The sequence below is a fragment of the Silene latifolia genome, chromosome 4 (assembly GCF_048544455.1).
Source record: "Silene latifolia isolate original U9 population chromosome 4, ASM4854445v1, whole genome shotgun sequence".
NCBI classification, from domain to species: Eukaryota; Viridiplantae; Streptophyta; class Magnoliopsida; order Caryophyllales; family Caryophyllaceae; genus Silene; species Silene latifolia.
Window position 1 is genome coordinate 18,618,548 of NC_133529.1, and position 12,964 is coordinate 18,631,511.

A 12,964-nucleotide genomic window follows, 5' to 3' on the forward strand; every position below is an offset into this window, starting at 1 on the left:
TGATTGAGAAATACTCATAAATTCGATTGAAAACCCATCAACATAGCTGTGGTCCAATTACACCAAAAACAGACAAACAAAACGACACGACAGGAGGACACATTCGGGCACAACGAGTTAATGGAACTATGATGAAGCTGCTGACAAACTTCTCAAGGAAAGACATGCTATAGAGTATAGCCCTATGATGATATATACTCCATACATTAAATGGCCATATGGATTTGCTCATATGCGAACTTCAACAGTTCCTCAAAGTGTTTTCGACTAGTAAATTAGGTACACGGAGAGAGCAGCTTTCTATAGGTAAACGAAGCTCTTCACTTGTGGCCTACAGGCGTTAATAGGCGCCTCGAACTCTCAATCACCGAGTACTATTTACTAGTTCACTTGTCATGTCACTCTTAACATCCACAAGTGAGCATTTTGGTAGCACCCACTTCACCAATTTGTGTGCGTTCAAACAAGGGCCAACCAATGTTTAAACTGTACATCAGTCGCAACTGAATTCGGACATAACATTTTTGTATGAGAATTTATAGTGGGGTAAATACTTTATATAGCTTCTCATGACACAACTTCCATCGAGATTCTTCTTTGCTCCTGACTATTTACCTCCTCAGCTCACTGCAGTTCCATGCCTCCATATAACAGAACATTCCAACTATATCAAAGGGGGGAAAATGACGCAGGTGTATGCAAACTCACTCTTGTGTAAAAAAAAATACAGAGGAACTGTTTCAAGGTAACCTATAATGAAATTTGCGTAGATAATTGTATCACATGACAAGTACGTGAAAAAAAAAAATGCAGCCAGTTAACGAGGTATTTTGCTTTAATTTGTTGTACTCCGTACTATATAAACAAAACAAAAAAATTAGTCTTTGGCTCAATTGGAAATGAGAATTTTTTTTAAAAATGAAACCAAAAACGCACTTCCTATAGCTAAACATCATACATGATACTAGACACACATGAACATGGCTTTAGCTCAATTTATTGGCTGGGATAACCAAACTAGATTAGCATATGCTGTCAGATTGTTAGAACTGAGAGATACAAAAGGAAATTACCATTTTCCGAAGATAGAATAAATGTTCCAATATGCTGGAAATTGAAGCTTTTAGCTCCAAGGGCTGGGCTGACGAGCATCTCTAAAACAGGAAGTACCACCAGATGCTGCTGGAGAAGGAGAGGATGCAATATAGTTTGTCCCGGACACGGATACTGTTGGCATGCTCGAAGACTGACCCTGGTTTCCTGAAGGACCAAAACGTGATGGACTTCCAGCAGCTACCATTGCTGCTCGAGAAGGATAAGGAGCCTGCACACCAGAAGGTACAAGTAATGGTTCATTCTTTCCACTGAGACTTGCAAATTGACGCTTTGACATATATCAAGACCTGACATACAAAAGGAAAAAGTACCAACATGTTCTATTTGCTCGCAAAGATAATGAAGCGAGAAGTGTGATATTTTCATTTAATAAGTCTATTGATCTACTAATCCCCAAGAAAACCCAACAAAAGGAAATAAATTTCATTGAACACATTGCTATAGAATTTAAATGACCTATCTATTTTTGAAATGAGGGACAGCCCATAGTTTGCAATGGGTGTAGTAGAAACTTTTCTCTAGTAAAGAAGTTAAACCACAGCATCCGTACCAATGACCATTAAAATGTGTCTTTCACACCACAGTCCCAGAAATGTGTCTTAGTGTCTTACCATACTGATTACTAATGTTCCTAACTCCAACCTACTTTGGTGTCAAACTAACAAAATTCATAGAGCCAGTTTCTCCAAACACTTTCTTCCCAGAAACTTGAAGATATGTTTTAGATCCAAGTTCTAAGCTAATAGCATGACAACTCGACAGCTGCACGGAGGACTTTTTCAAGTAACAGGCCCCAAGCTTTGTCACGAAATGATGATCATGTCTATCTTATATTATCTCTTCCATTGGCGGCCGACAACACCCAATGATTCATGAGACAGTCAAATTACCAGTATCTAGTAGAGCATCCCAGTCTACCAAGAACCGTGTATATCAGCTATACAATTGGCTATAGATAGCTGAAAAACAATATTCATTTATGTTCACATTTTTCTCCTTCAAACTAAAATGGCTTCTCCAGGTACGCATAAGTCTCCTCACTAATCTAGTGTTTCTATTATTAAATTTTCATCAGTTCATAAAACAAAAGACCTTTTTTTTTGCTGACAGCAGATGTATCCATCTCCTATGCGTTAAAAACATAAGAGAGCATGTCATACCTGTTCACATAGTCAAAGAAAAGTCTACAAAAATCACAACATGATACCAAATAGTAGCAAGACTAGACAGCCAGGAGAAGGTCATTCATGACTCATGACAGTAATGCGTGATCGTTTGATAAGGTGTCATTAAAGTGGGAATGGCAATGGGATGTGTGCAAATTTAATTGCAATGAAAAGGATGGAAACCATGACACAAGAGAAGTATTAGAATTATTTGGACATTTGACATCTACATACAACTAAAACTTACAAGCCATATACTTTAACGATGTATTATACGTTAAGTGGGATGTCAGAACTCAAACTTTACCGCATTATGCTGGAAAAAGGGTGGCTTTCTCAAAGCAGACTCCGCAGAAGGAGATGTACTGTTCACACGAAGCAATTGTCGAGGATGTGGATTATGGTTGACAGCATCATCTCCGACTTCCATATCAACAGTAACATTCACATCTGAACCTGCTCTTGGCGTAGCATGTCTTGTCATCGATCCGGAATCATTTGAAGCATCCACTTGAAGAGGAAGAGGAGGTCGATTAGCTTGCACATTACTTCGTCTCTTGAGCTCCTCTTCTGCATTCAAAATCTTTGCAAAAAAAAAAAAAGTAAATCAAAGCTGAGTCAGAAATCACACGAAAGGAAAAGAGAAAAGTAAAAGTCAAACAGCAGTACCCATCAGGCCATCATGGCTGGTTTTTAGCATACGCATATCCAATAACAATTCCAAGTAAATTCAAATCGCTGACCACACTTAACCTTTAAATTGGATAGGGGGAGGTGGTCATTTTCCTTCCGGGTCATTCCTATGTTGGAAGGAGTTTAAATTTGCTTGGCGGGATAAAAATAACTCCATTTCTTCTCAACCCACCTAATGAACCGATTTGCCCCCCTCCCTTTCTCCCAGCGACTTCATCCAATCAAGGCCTTAAAATGGCATACAACCAACTTTCATAAGATGCTTAATGTTTAATTGGAAGGTTGAAGAGTAACAATTAAAACTTAAACATCACCAACTGAACACTTGATATATTAAGAGTTACATGCGAGTAAAGATATGGGTCCAACACAGCCAACACGAAGCTTTAAGTTCGCAAAAATGGTACATCATCAATAGCCTTATTGCCTTACAAACGACACTGACCTGCTTAAGTGCTTGTACTAAGTTATGCTTCTTTTCAGTTAAAATTTGCAACTTCTCCTCAATCTCTTTTTTCCGCTTCTCTTTTTCATCATTGGCGTCCAAATTACCATTCACCTGCCCAACAAAAGCAAACCATTCATCAGCAAAAGGCATATTATAAGAGCAAAAAGAGCACCAAATTCACCCAAGTCAAAACCGTGCATTGGACTAAGCATGGGAAGATTCAAATGTAGTATCCTCAACTTGAACTAATCTACACAACTAAATCACCTTAAAACCAAAGAATATAAATGAAATAATCTAAACAACCAACATAACTTTTCTGTCAAGTATTCTCGTCTGTCCTCGCACCAAAGAATACTCTCAACTTGTAATCCATACTATACTACTCCGCTTACTACAAGTCCATAATCATTGCTATGATCAAGCCATCCAGCCATCCAGACTAGTTCTAAGCAACAAAATCGTAAATTCTCACCTCACCTAAACCTCGCAATCATCATCAAACAAACCATCATTAATCCTTTTGATTACATAATTTACAAAACTATTATTATCAATCACCTAAACAATTTGTTTCTAAAACTCTCAATTACACTTTATTTTACCAGTAAATCTAACTATTTGCCAAAAAAAAAAAAAAATACCAAAGCTAATCGAAAATCGGCAAAATACAGCAAAATCAAACATGCAGACCAGAAATTAGGTTATCCTCTTCCTCAAATTCATCACCTATACAAATTGGATAACTAATCCTCTCAATTACACTCCATTTCGGCAGTAAACCTAACAATCTATCAAAATTAATCAAATAACAGCAAATATATATAGCAAAATCAAACTTGAACAACAAAAATTAGGTTATCCTCTTTTTCATAACAATCACCAATACAAATCCAATTACGAATTCTTTAAATTACACAATTAATCAAAGAACATCAAAATCGAGCAAAATCAAACCTGCAAAGCAGAAATTAGGTTATCCTCTATTTCATAACAATCAATCACCTAAAAATTCAATTGATAATCCTCTAAATTACATAAACCTAACAATTTCACACAAATCAATTAAACGTCATCAAAAATCGCGCAACAAAATCAAACCTACGATGCCGAAATTAGGTTACCTCGTTCACATAACAATCACCTATCTAAATTACACAAACCTAATAATTTCACGAAAATTAATCAAAAAAACATCAAAATGGAGCAACAAAACCAAACCTGCGGCGAAGTCGAAATCAAATTCTCCTCTTTCTCCTTGTCCTTTTCATTCTCATCCTCTTTCAACTCTACTTTCCCCTTATCAAACCCGCCATTAACAACCAAACTAACAGCTCGAACATCACCATCACCATATCCGTCACCTTCGATACGGTCAACCTTAGAACCTGCAATTACGTCATTAATAATTGTTTCGGGAGGTGAATTAGGGTTTTCGGTAGCGATTTCCGGCTCCAACGGCGGCGGAGGAGAAGGAGAAGGAAGAGAGGAGATGCGGCGAAGTGAGAGGCGGCGGAAATCTTTGAGAGAGAGACGAGGAGAAGGCATAAGCCATCTTCTAGGAGAATCTTGAGGTACTCTGTGTAAGTTTCCTCTGTATAACGATATCGCCACCATTGTTTCAGCTTCCTTCAAGAGAGAGAGGGAGGAGTTCCTTTTTATCGGCTTGCTGTTGCTTGCTGTCTTGCTTGCACTAATCTTACAAGTTAAAGAGGACTCGCTTGTGAAGATAAATTGGATCCAAAAGTAATTAGTTTCATTTAAGACGGGTCAAATAGGGGAAAATCTTCTCCAGTATATTCCAGTATCTTTTGATGGTCCGAATTTATTTTGGGACTATCTAACGATTAACTATTTTGAAGAGGCGTGAAGGTAATAATAATTTTACATAGTTACATTAGAGGGAATGGAAGCTAATGAGAGAAAAGTAATGGAGAGAATTCATCTCGGTCAAATCTTATCTATATTAATACAAAAGACAATACTCAATCTTCAGCGCGCCACGTCACTAATGCAACCTCTTTTTTTTTTTTTTTTTGGAAATTCATGTTATGGTAGGACCTGTTAGTGTGCAATGTATTTATTTCTTCACATTTCCGTCTTTTCAAACATGTGATAAATTCCGTCTTGCAACAAATTCTATGAAAAATTTTATGAATTAATATTATGAAATAATTTTATACATTCCGTGTAAATAAAATTAATAACATATACGCAGAATGAATTACAAATGGGAGTAAATAAAATTGAATTACATAGTTTTTAAAACAAAATTAAATAATAATAAAATTACATAATTACGAGAAGGAATTACATTTATATACGCGATAGAACATAAAACGCAAATGAATTACATACATAATTTTTTAAAACTACATGCTACAATAATTTTTGTTTAAAAAATAAATTTTGACGGAGTATTTACTTGGAGTATAAAATATTCATGTATTTTGGTTAATATTATTGTATCATGCAGCAACAACATCACAACATAATTTTTTAAAACTACATGGTACAAAAATGTTTGTTTAAAAAATCAATCATGACGGAGTATTTACTTGGAATATAAAACTCGGAAACTTAACTATCAGTCGCGCACACCGAAAATGGAAGGCGACAATAATAGGCAACCGAGTTAATTTAGTCTTCAACTAGCATTTAAAGCAAATTTTAATTTTTTTTACTCTAAAAAAACAAATAAATTTTAATTTAATTTACAAGTCATTATGCACTGCTAATGTAGTGTATCATGAAATTTTTCAATTTTTAGAATAACTTGGATTTGTTAAACTTGATTATTAGATTATATTTCTTTTATCAGGATGTAAAGTTTTTTATGTATGCAATTTTTATTTACAAGAGTAGATTACGTTATTTCCTCATAAACCAGTGCATGTCAACACGTGTTTGTAACAAATTTAAACATTAATTATGTAGATCGTTGATTTAGATCAACTAGATAAGTACAATAGAAATGCAAAAACAAATATACATCCAAAAACATTAATCCCGGCCCAAATACATACCCGTGCAATTTTGCACGGGTTTAAAACTAGTAGATGCCACTATAATACAAAAACAAAGTGCCTACTTATTAGCAAAACAACTTGTTTTATCTATGCAAATTACGTGTATTTGTCCCGTTTTAATTTTAAGAAAAGATACTTATTGTTCTATCGCAAATCCTCATATCCGTCTTAAGATAGACTTATCGCCTTTCTATTATCCCTTCTTCTTATTTCTTTTCAATGACTTAAATTCTTTTCCGCAACGATTTAACGGTAATATTTTAAAACAAAGGATGATGACATGGTAGAAAAATAATGAACAGAAAATGGAGATAAAGGTTTTTTTGCCACATAACACTTAACATTTACGCTTTTTGTAAATCTTATACGTAATGTTTTTTATTTGCCCCAAAACACCTATTCCCTCCTAGTTTGAGTGTTGGTTCCCTTTCTTTTGGGCACCAAAATTAAGGAAGTGAATTTAGACCACACAAAACACCCTACCCCTACATGGAATTGAATTTGGATTACACAAAACTTACCAAAAAAGGAAAGAGGAACCAACACCCCACTAGCATGGAAATGGAAAAGGGAACCAACACTCAGACTAGGAGGGAATAACATTTACTCTTTTTTTGTCAAATGGCGCCAAAATGACTTTTCTGGTTAATAAAAGTCAAAAACGGTCTTAACTAACAGAGTAAATGGTGACTTGACAAACTACTGTTGGTTATCCGGATGAAAAGGCTTCCTGGGGATATTATTTCGAAGGAGCAGAGCGGTATATTGTATTAATCCAGAGAGACTTATGTCAGATAATGTAATTGTAGCACTAAACTTTTTTATTGTCTGAAATTTCACAAAAATGGGAATGTTAATTGTTAAGTATATGGCTTTCAATCTTCATATAAGTAAAGGTATTATATGAGGCGGATGAACTTTTATGAGGGATGGATCGAAAAGCTAATAAGATGCATTAATACGATTAGCTCGGTTGTTCATGTCAATGGCAAGCTGATAGCGTCAAATAGAGTCGAGTCAATTAAGTGTTGTTAGACAAATAAAGTGGCCAAACGGAGTGATTTGATATTGAAATAAGGAAGTTTCGGGCTGTATATGGATGTTGCTATTTGGATGATCTAAGCATCGGTGTAACCTCGAATGATTACTTGCTTGAGTCGATTATAAATTGATAGGATACAAAGGCTTGGAGTTCAACTTAAAAAGTCAACCAAGGCCAAAGCCGAGCGGTCAATAAGTCAAGGTCGAGACAAGCTTCCAAAGTCCCGACCCAAGCTCAAAGGAACAAGGTAGATGCACCGTTTGGAACCCTATACCAGGGAGCCAAGACAAAGGAGGACAAGGTGATGACAAGCTACAAACGACCAAGAATCAGACCCTCACTGGAGCCTCCGCCCCACACCGGAGCCTACGGTGGCCACCAGAGCCTGCGGTTTCCCCTGTCTTCGCAAAGTTTGAGGCCGTGTTTTGTGGAATTTCAACGCCCATTTTCGTGTTTACCCTAGAAAATAGTACAACAGTATATATACCCAAGACTTTTGAAGAACAAAATATCTCATGCTTGTTTTTAATCTTGTAATAACAAAAACTTAATCTTTCCTTAATTAATGTTAAACTTTCTTCAATTCTTGGGTTGTAAGACAATTATGAAGAGCTAATCTTCTCATTATTTGGTGTAATATCATTCAAAGTTTCCAACTTTGGTATTGTAAGACCTTCTAATCTCTCTTAATTTATCTAATACTCCTTCCTTTTGCTTAATTTCATATGTTGAATGAGTTTATGTTTGGGTTGACCATCCATGCTTAGTGTTGTTCAACTATTGCAGGTCCTAGAGAAATGCTTTAATCTATCTAGGATTGTTTGAAACAAATTTGTTGTATGTTGATTTGGTTTAAAGGATTCATATAAAAAATAGGAAAGTTTATGTCTTTTTCTCATTTGTATGGTTTAATCTTGTGAGGAATTGATCCTAGCTTCATCTTTTGGTTAAATCTTAATGCTCATGTTTAGTCTCTTTTCATGGTTTAATGACTTGTGTTCTAAGCTTGAAGGGTGCATGTAGATGGTTTAATTTACATGTATCAACATCTTGAGATGATAGTATTGAGTGGATAATTTTAAGAGAGTAAAACGGGTCAAGCTTTGCTAATTGTTGGTTACTAAGAGGAAGTTACACCAAGTTCTCTTTAATATTGAATTTTCTTGCATACCAAGTGTTTGTCATATTGCCTTGTTAGTAAAGATTGCAACTTTCTTTTACATTCATGTTACAAATCAACTCAACTCTCTTTCATTTATGTTCATCTATTGTTTGCCATTGTTAATAACCATTGTGTGTGTTTATAAAGTCGATTAGTGAGTCTTAATTAGTGTTTAATAGTTTAAAAGTCGAGTCTTAGTTCAACATCCTTCTCTTGGGTTCGACTTGTACTTGCACTATATTACTTTATCAATTAGAATAGTCTAGAGTTTAGTTTGGCTTATAAATTGTTATTTTGGTACTTTAATTCTAGTATTTACGACAACCTAGTTATTTCCTATCACAAGCCAACAAGGACATCTCCATCCCGAGCAAGGGTTGAGACATGATAACCCACTTTCGCCATAGCTTTTCATTCTCAACCGAAATACAACAATTGAATGGATCCGTATTTGTTACAATGCTCTTACAATAAGTCAATAACCCACATTCTGTTCGCAAGTAATTCTATCATCCTCAACAAGGCTAAGAAAAGAAATGAGAAGTCAATCATGAGTGTGATTAAAGAATATGAAAGGGGTTTCGGGCAACGCATAAGTTTTTACAAATTGGGAAATTCAATCTAGTCCCACTATGAAAGCAAACCATGCGAGTGCTAAAGTTGTAAATATGTGAGCTCGAGGGAAGTATTTGAGAGTTCCAGACATTATTGGGAGAAAAAACCCGGAAACTTTTGCTTTGATTAAGGAACGAATTTGGAAGAAAATAAGGGTTGGAAGGAGAATATGTTATCCTTTACGGGTAGAGAAGTCCTCATAAAGAGTAATCGATCCCTACTTACCATATGGATATTTTCAAAAATTCTTGAACTTGTACGAATTGATGGGCCGGTAGTGATTTTTTGGGTCATAATAGTGAACATAGGCATTTTTATCGGGTTAACGTTATTAGAGAAAGGATTATATATGGAAGAATGGGTTATAGTCTTATAGACACCTCTAATTCAACTACTCCATATTCTTGAAGAAGGTAATAGTTGTGAAAGTTAAGTGCATGCCATTTTAAGTTTGTAACTTATAGCGTAGGTGATATGTTTGACTAGAGTTTAACACAAACGAGTAAAAAATCATACATACATACATGTTGGGATATTTTCTCTTATTAAGAGTTTTGAGCTAGCAAATAGCAAAAATAGACAAAATATAATATTAAAAGGGTTATTTAATTAGAATACTCTGAATTATGAATATCCTTCGTTCTCAAAATTCTCTTACTTGTGAATATTATCAACTAATATTGAAGAGAAACAGCCCGAGGAAGCTTCAAATTAACCCGGTTTTGGACCTCGTCACAATTTGAGGTCTAACTCCAAATCCGTCTAAGAAGACATGGTTCCAACCGTCCTATTTTATTGAATATGGGACGTTTTTGTCTAGGATATTTTATCTCCAAGAGTTACCAAGCAGAAATTAATTGAAGAATCATTGCAAAGGTACCAAGGGGACCCGATTTTGAACAATGAGCTAAATGTCGCTTTCAACCCTTCCTCCTTTGAACCAACAAAGTTCAAAGGACTTTTGGAAGCTATGTAGGAGCCCCACACCGTTTTTGAAGCAACCAAACCAGTCCACATTGCATAAATAAGGAGTTGAGCAAGCAAGCAAAGGAGGGTTGGACTATTAGTTTACTTTATCATTTCTTTACTTTATGTTCTTTTCATTTTCAGTTTGTGTAAGGCTTGTAGGGTCTCTTGGCTGTCGTTTTTTCTTGTAGTACAGCAGCTCCTTTTGTGGCCTTTAGATGTGGTTTGTAATCAAGGGTCAAGATTGTGGCTTGGTCTATATAAACCAAGCAACCCTAATGAGAATTTTAGATTAAGTTTAAGATTAAAATAATGAGTTTGAAAACTGAGTTTTCTACTTGCTTTCTTCTTACTTATTGCAGAAAACCCCTCATTACTTAGTGTTTGAGGAGGAATAGTTCATGTTTAGTGATCTTGAACAAGATTCCGAGTCTTGAGCTTGCTTCGTGATCTCGCTCAAGTCATATCTCATGTTCTTAGTCCATTTTCAGTCGTCCCAAATAGTCCTTGTGTGTGTTTATTTTATGTCATTTACCTAACAAATACAATCTTACTTCAAGTCAAATTTTGTCCAAAATCGAGTTCATCACGTTTTACTCCAAAGTGGTAATTAGAGCAAGGTTATATAACACAATTCCATCTTGTGTTAGTCTTGGAAAAAGCCTTTCTTTGTGAGTTCATTATCCTTAGTTACTTTCATTATTCTTGTCACAATTAGTTGGTTTTGAGTCCTTGTTGTGTCCTAAATCAAGCTTGCTTAAGTTGTGTTTCAAAACAGCCTTTAAAACCTTGTTTTTCCGAGTCCATTTCAATCATAAACACATCCTGTTTTCGAGCCAACATCTGTCCAAATTCGAGTCCTAGACATTTTACTTCAAATATGCCCCTCCTTTATAACAGAATTCGCCTCTCACTACTACAGATACATGCTATAACAATGGGTAAAAACCGTTGTTAAAACAAAAAGCGGACGTTGTTAAAGCGGTCGTTGTAACAGGTATTTACAACGGTTAGGTTATTTACTAAAACCGTTGTGGAAATTATTCACAACGGTTAAAAGCCGTTGTTGTTGCGAGTAAGTCGTTGTGGAAAGTTGGACAAAATTTTGGTGGGAAAGATATAACGACGGTTATAATATAAAAAACCGTTGTTGTATCTTTCCCACCAAAATTGTGAAGACTTTTAACAAGGGTTATATTTAAAAAAACCGTTGTTAAAAGTAATAACAACGATTATATGTTAAAAAAACCGTTGTTAAAATTGACTATTAACAACGGTTTTTTGGCATATAACCGTTGTTATTGATGTTTATTTTTTTTTTTAAAATTTACAAAATTAGTGCATTAAAAATCTTGTATCAACAACAGCAGCAGTATCAACATACAACAAAAGCTCACTTTAAATTGATTAACCCAAAATTAAACACCTGCAAAGTTTTATGCACTAGCACAACGATTTTCTCAAAATATTAATACCACAATTCAAACATCCATTTACATCCGAGAGTTACGACTCCACTACTACGCATGCACATTTTAGTGAATAAAATATTCAACAATACAACTCCAACAAACTTACATCAAACTCGCATCACATCCAACATAACAATAACATCTTAGTGAATAGACTATTTAATATTACGTATTCCCTAAATAGTTGGTAAGCCTACACCTCATTAACATCCCTCATCTCCTCAATTGACACTCTCAAATTTAAATCTGCAATGATACATTTAAGTTAAGATGATGGAAATAAAAAAGGGAAACCTACGTAGATATGAGAAGTGGATGAAAGCTATAAGTTGAGGAAAAACAAAGGAGGAAGATACTTGAGGAAAATATATGAAAATCACCAAAAGTCTAACCTACAAACAGCATAAAATGAATTTTTACTAGCAAAAATCAAGGAATAAAGCAGAAATTAAAAATGAACGAGAAATCAAAAAGAAGAAAGTGAGGTAGCACAACATAGAAATTTCACAAGTTTAGCCAAAAATGAGCATATATTGCATCTTTGGCCATAACACTAAAAGTCGTGAACCCAAACACTTGAAACTGAAGTAACAAAAACAACATTGATCCATCTTAACTTCATAAAATTTGGAAGAAGATTCAAACCATAATAGATATTGTGGGTGGACTAAATTACCAAGTCAAATTAGTTATAGTCGAAAGACTTGTTGATATACAGCAAATAAATTAAACAGTTCTATAACATTTCAAAGACAAAATATTCTGAGTCTTACGAATCCTTAGCAATTAAAAACTTTGCACTATATGTAAACTATATATGAAAAACATAATTTCTAGTGAAAAAAACTAGTGATAATTACCAAACGAAGTGGCTTTCGTCCTGCTTTGTCAGTCAGAGTTGCTCCGGCAGCAGTGATTACTACCTGCAGGATCAATTTCTATAAAGAAGAGGTCAATTTAAGATGTTAACCTGAATAAGAGCATATATTATAATCCCAATGCTAGGTAATACCGCTGAAATGAGGAAAATGAAGAGGTCACAAGTTAGTATCTTCGTGAAAAGGAAGGAATACATACCATTTCACGCACCTCTGAAATTAATCATCTATAATCGAACAATAGTATACAAAGAAGTATCATGTCCACCAAACAATATGATCATTAAATAAGGAGCCCATATATTGAGCGAGATTACCTGACAAGAAAGACGGTAAAAGACTACAATGTACAAACTTCCACCATGTTTGACCTTCTA

General features: G+C 35.0%; 1 protein-coding gene across 4 annotated transcripts; it reads right to left on the reverse strand.

Annotated features, from left to right (window-relative positions):
• LOC141653169 (uncharacterized) lies at positions 1-5,137 on the reverse strand. Of its 4 annotated transcripts, none has more exons than XR_012547357.1 (5): positions 4,645-5,137; positions 3,421-3,534; positions 2,590-2,865; positions 1,074-1,324; positions 1-627 (listed from the first exon to the last, which is right to left on the reverse strand). XR_012547357.1 is itself a non-coding variant. In XM_074460848.1 (4 exons), the coding sequence occupies exons 1-4, from the start codon at positions 5,038-5,040 to the stop codon at positions 1,124-1,126; spliced, it is 987 nt and encodes a 328-aa protein (XP_074316949.1). In that variant the 5' UTR covers positions 5,041-5,137; the 3' UTR covers positions 829-1,123. The 4 variants fall into 4 exon arrangements, 1 of the variants encoding a protein (XP_074316949.1); XR_012547355.1 differs by having other exon boundaries at positions 1-641; XR_012547356.1 differs by having other exon boundaries at positions 1-664.
• Between the last annotated feature and the right edge of the window lie 7,827 nt (positions 5,138-12,964).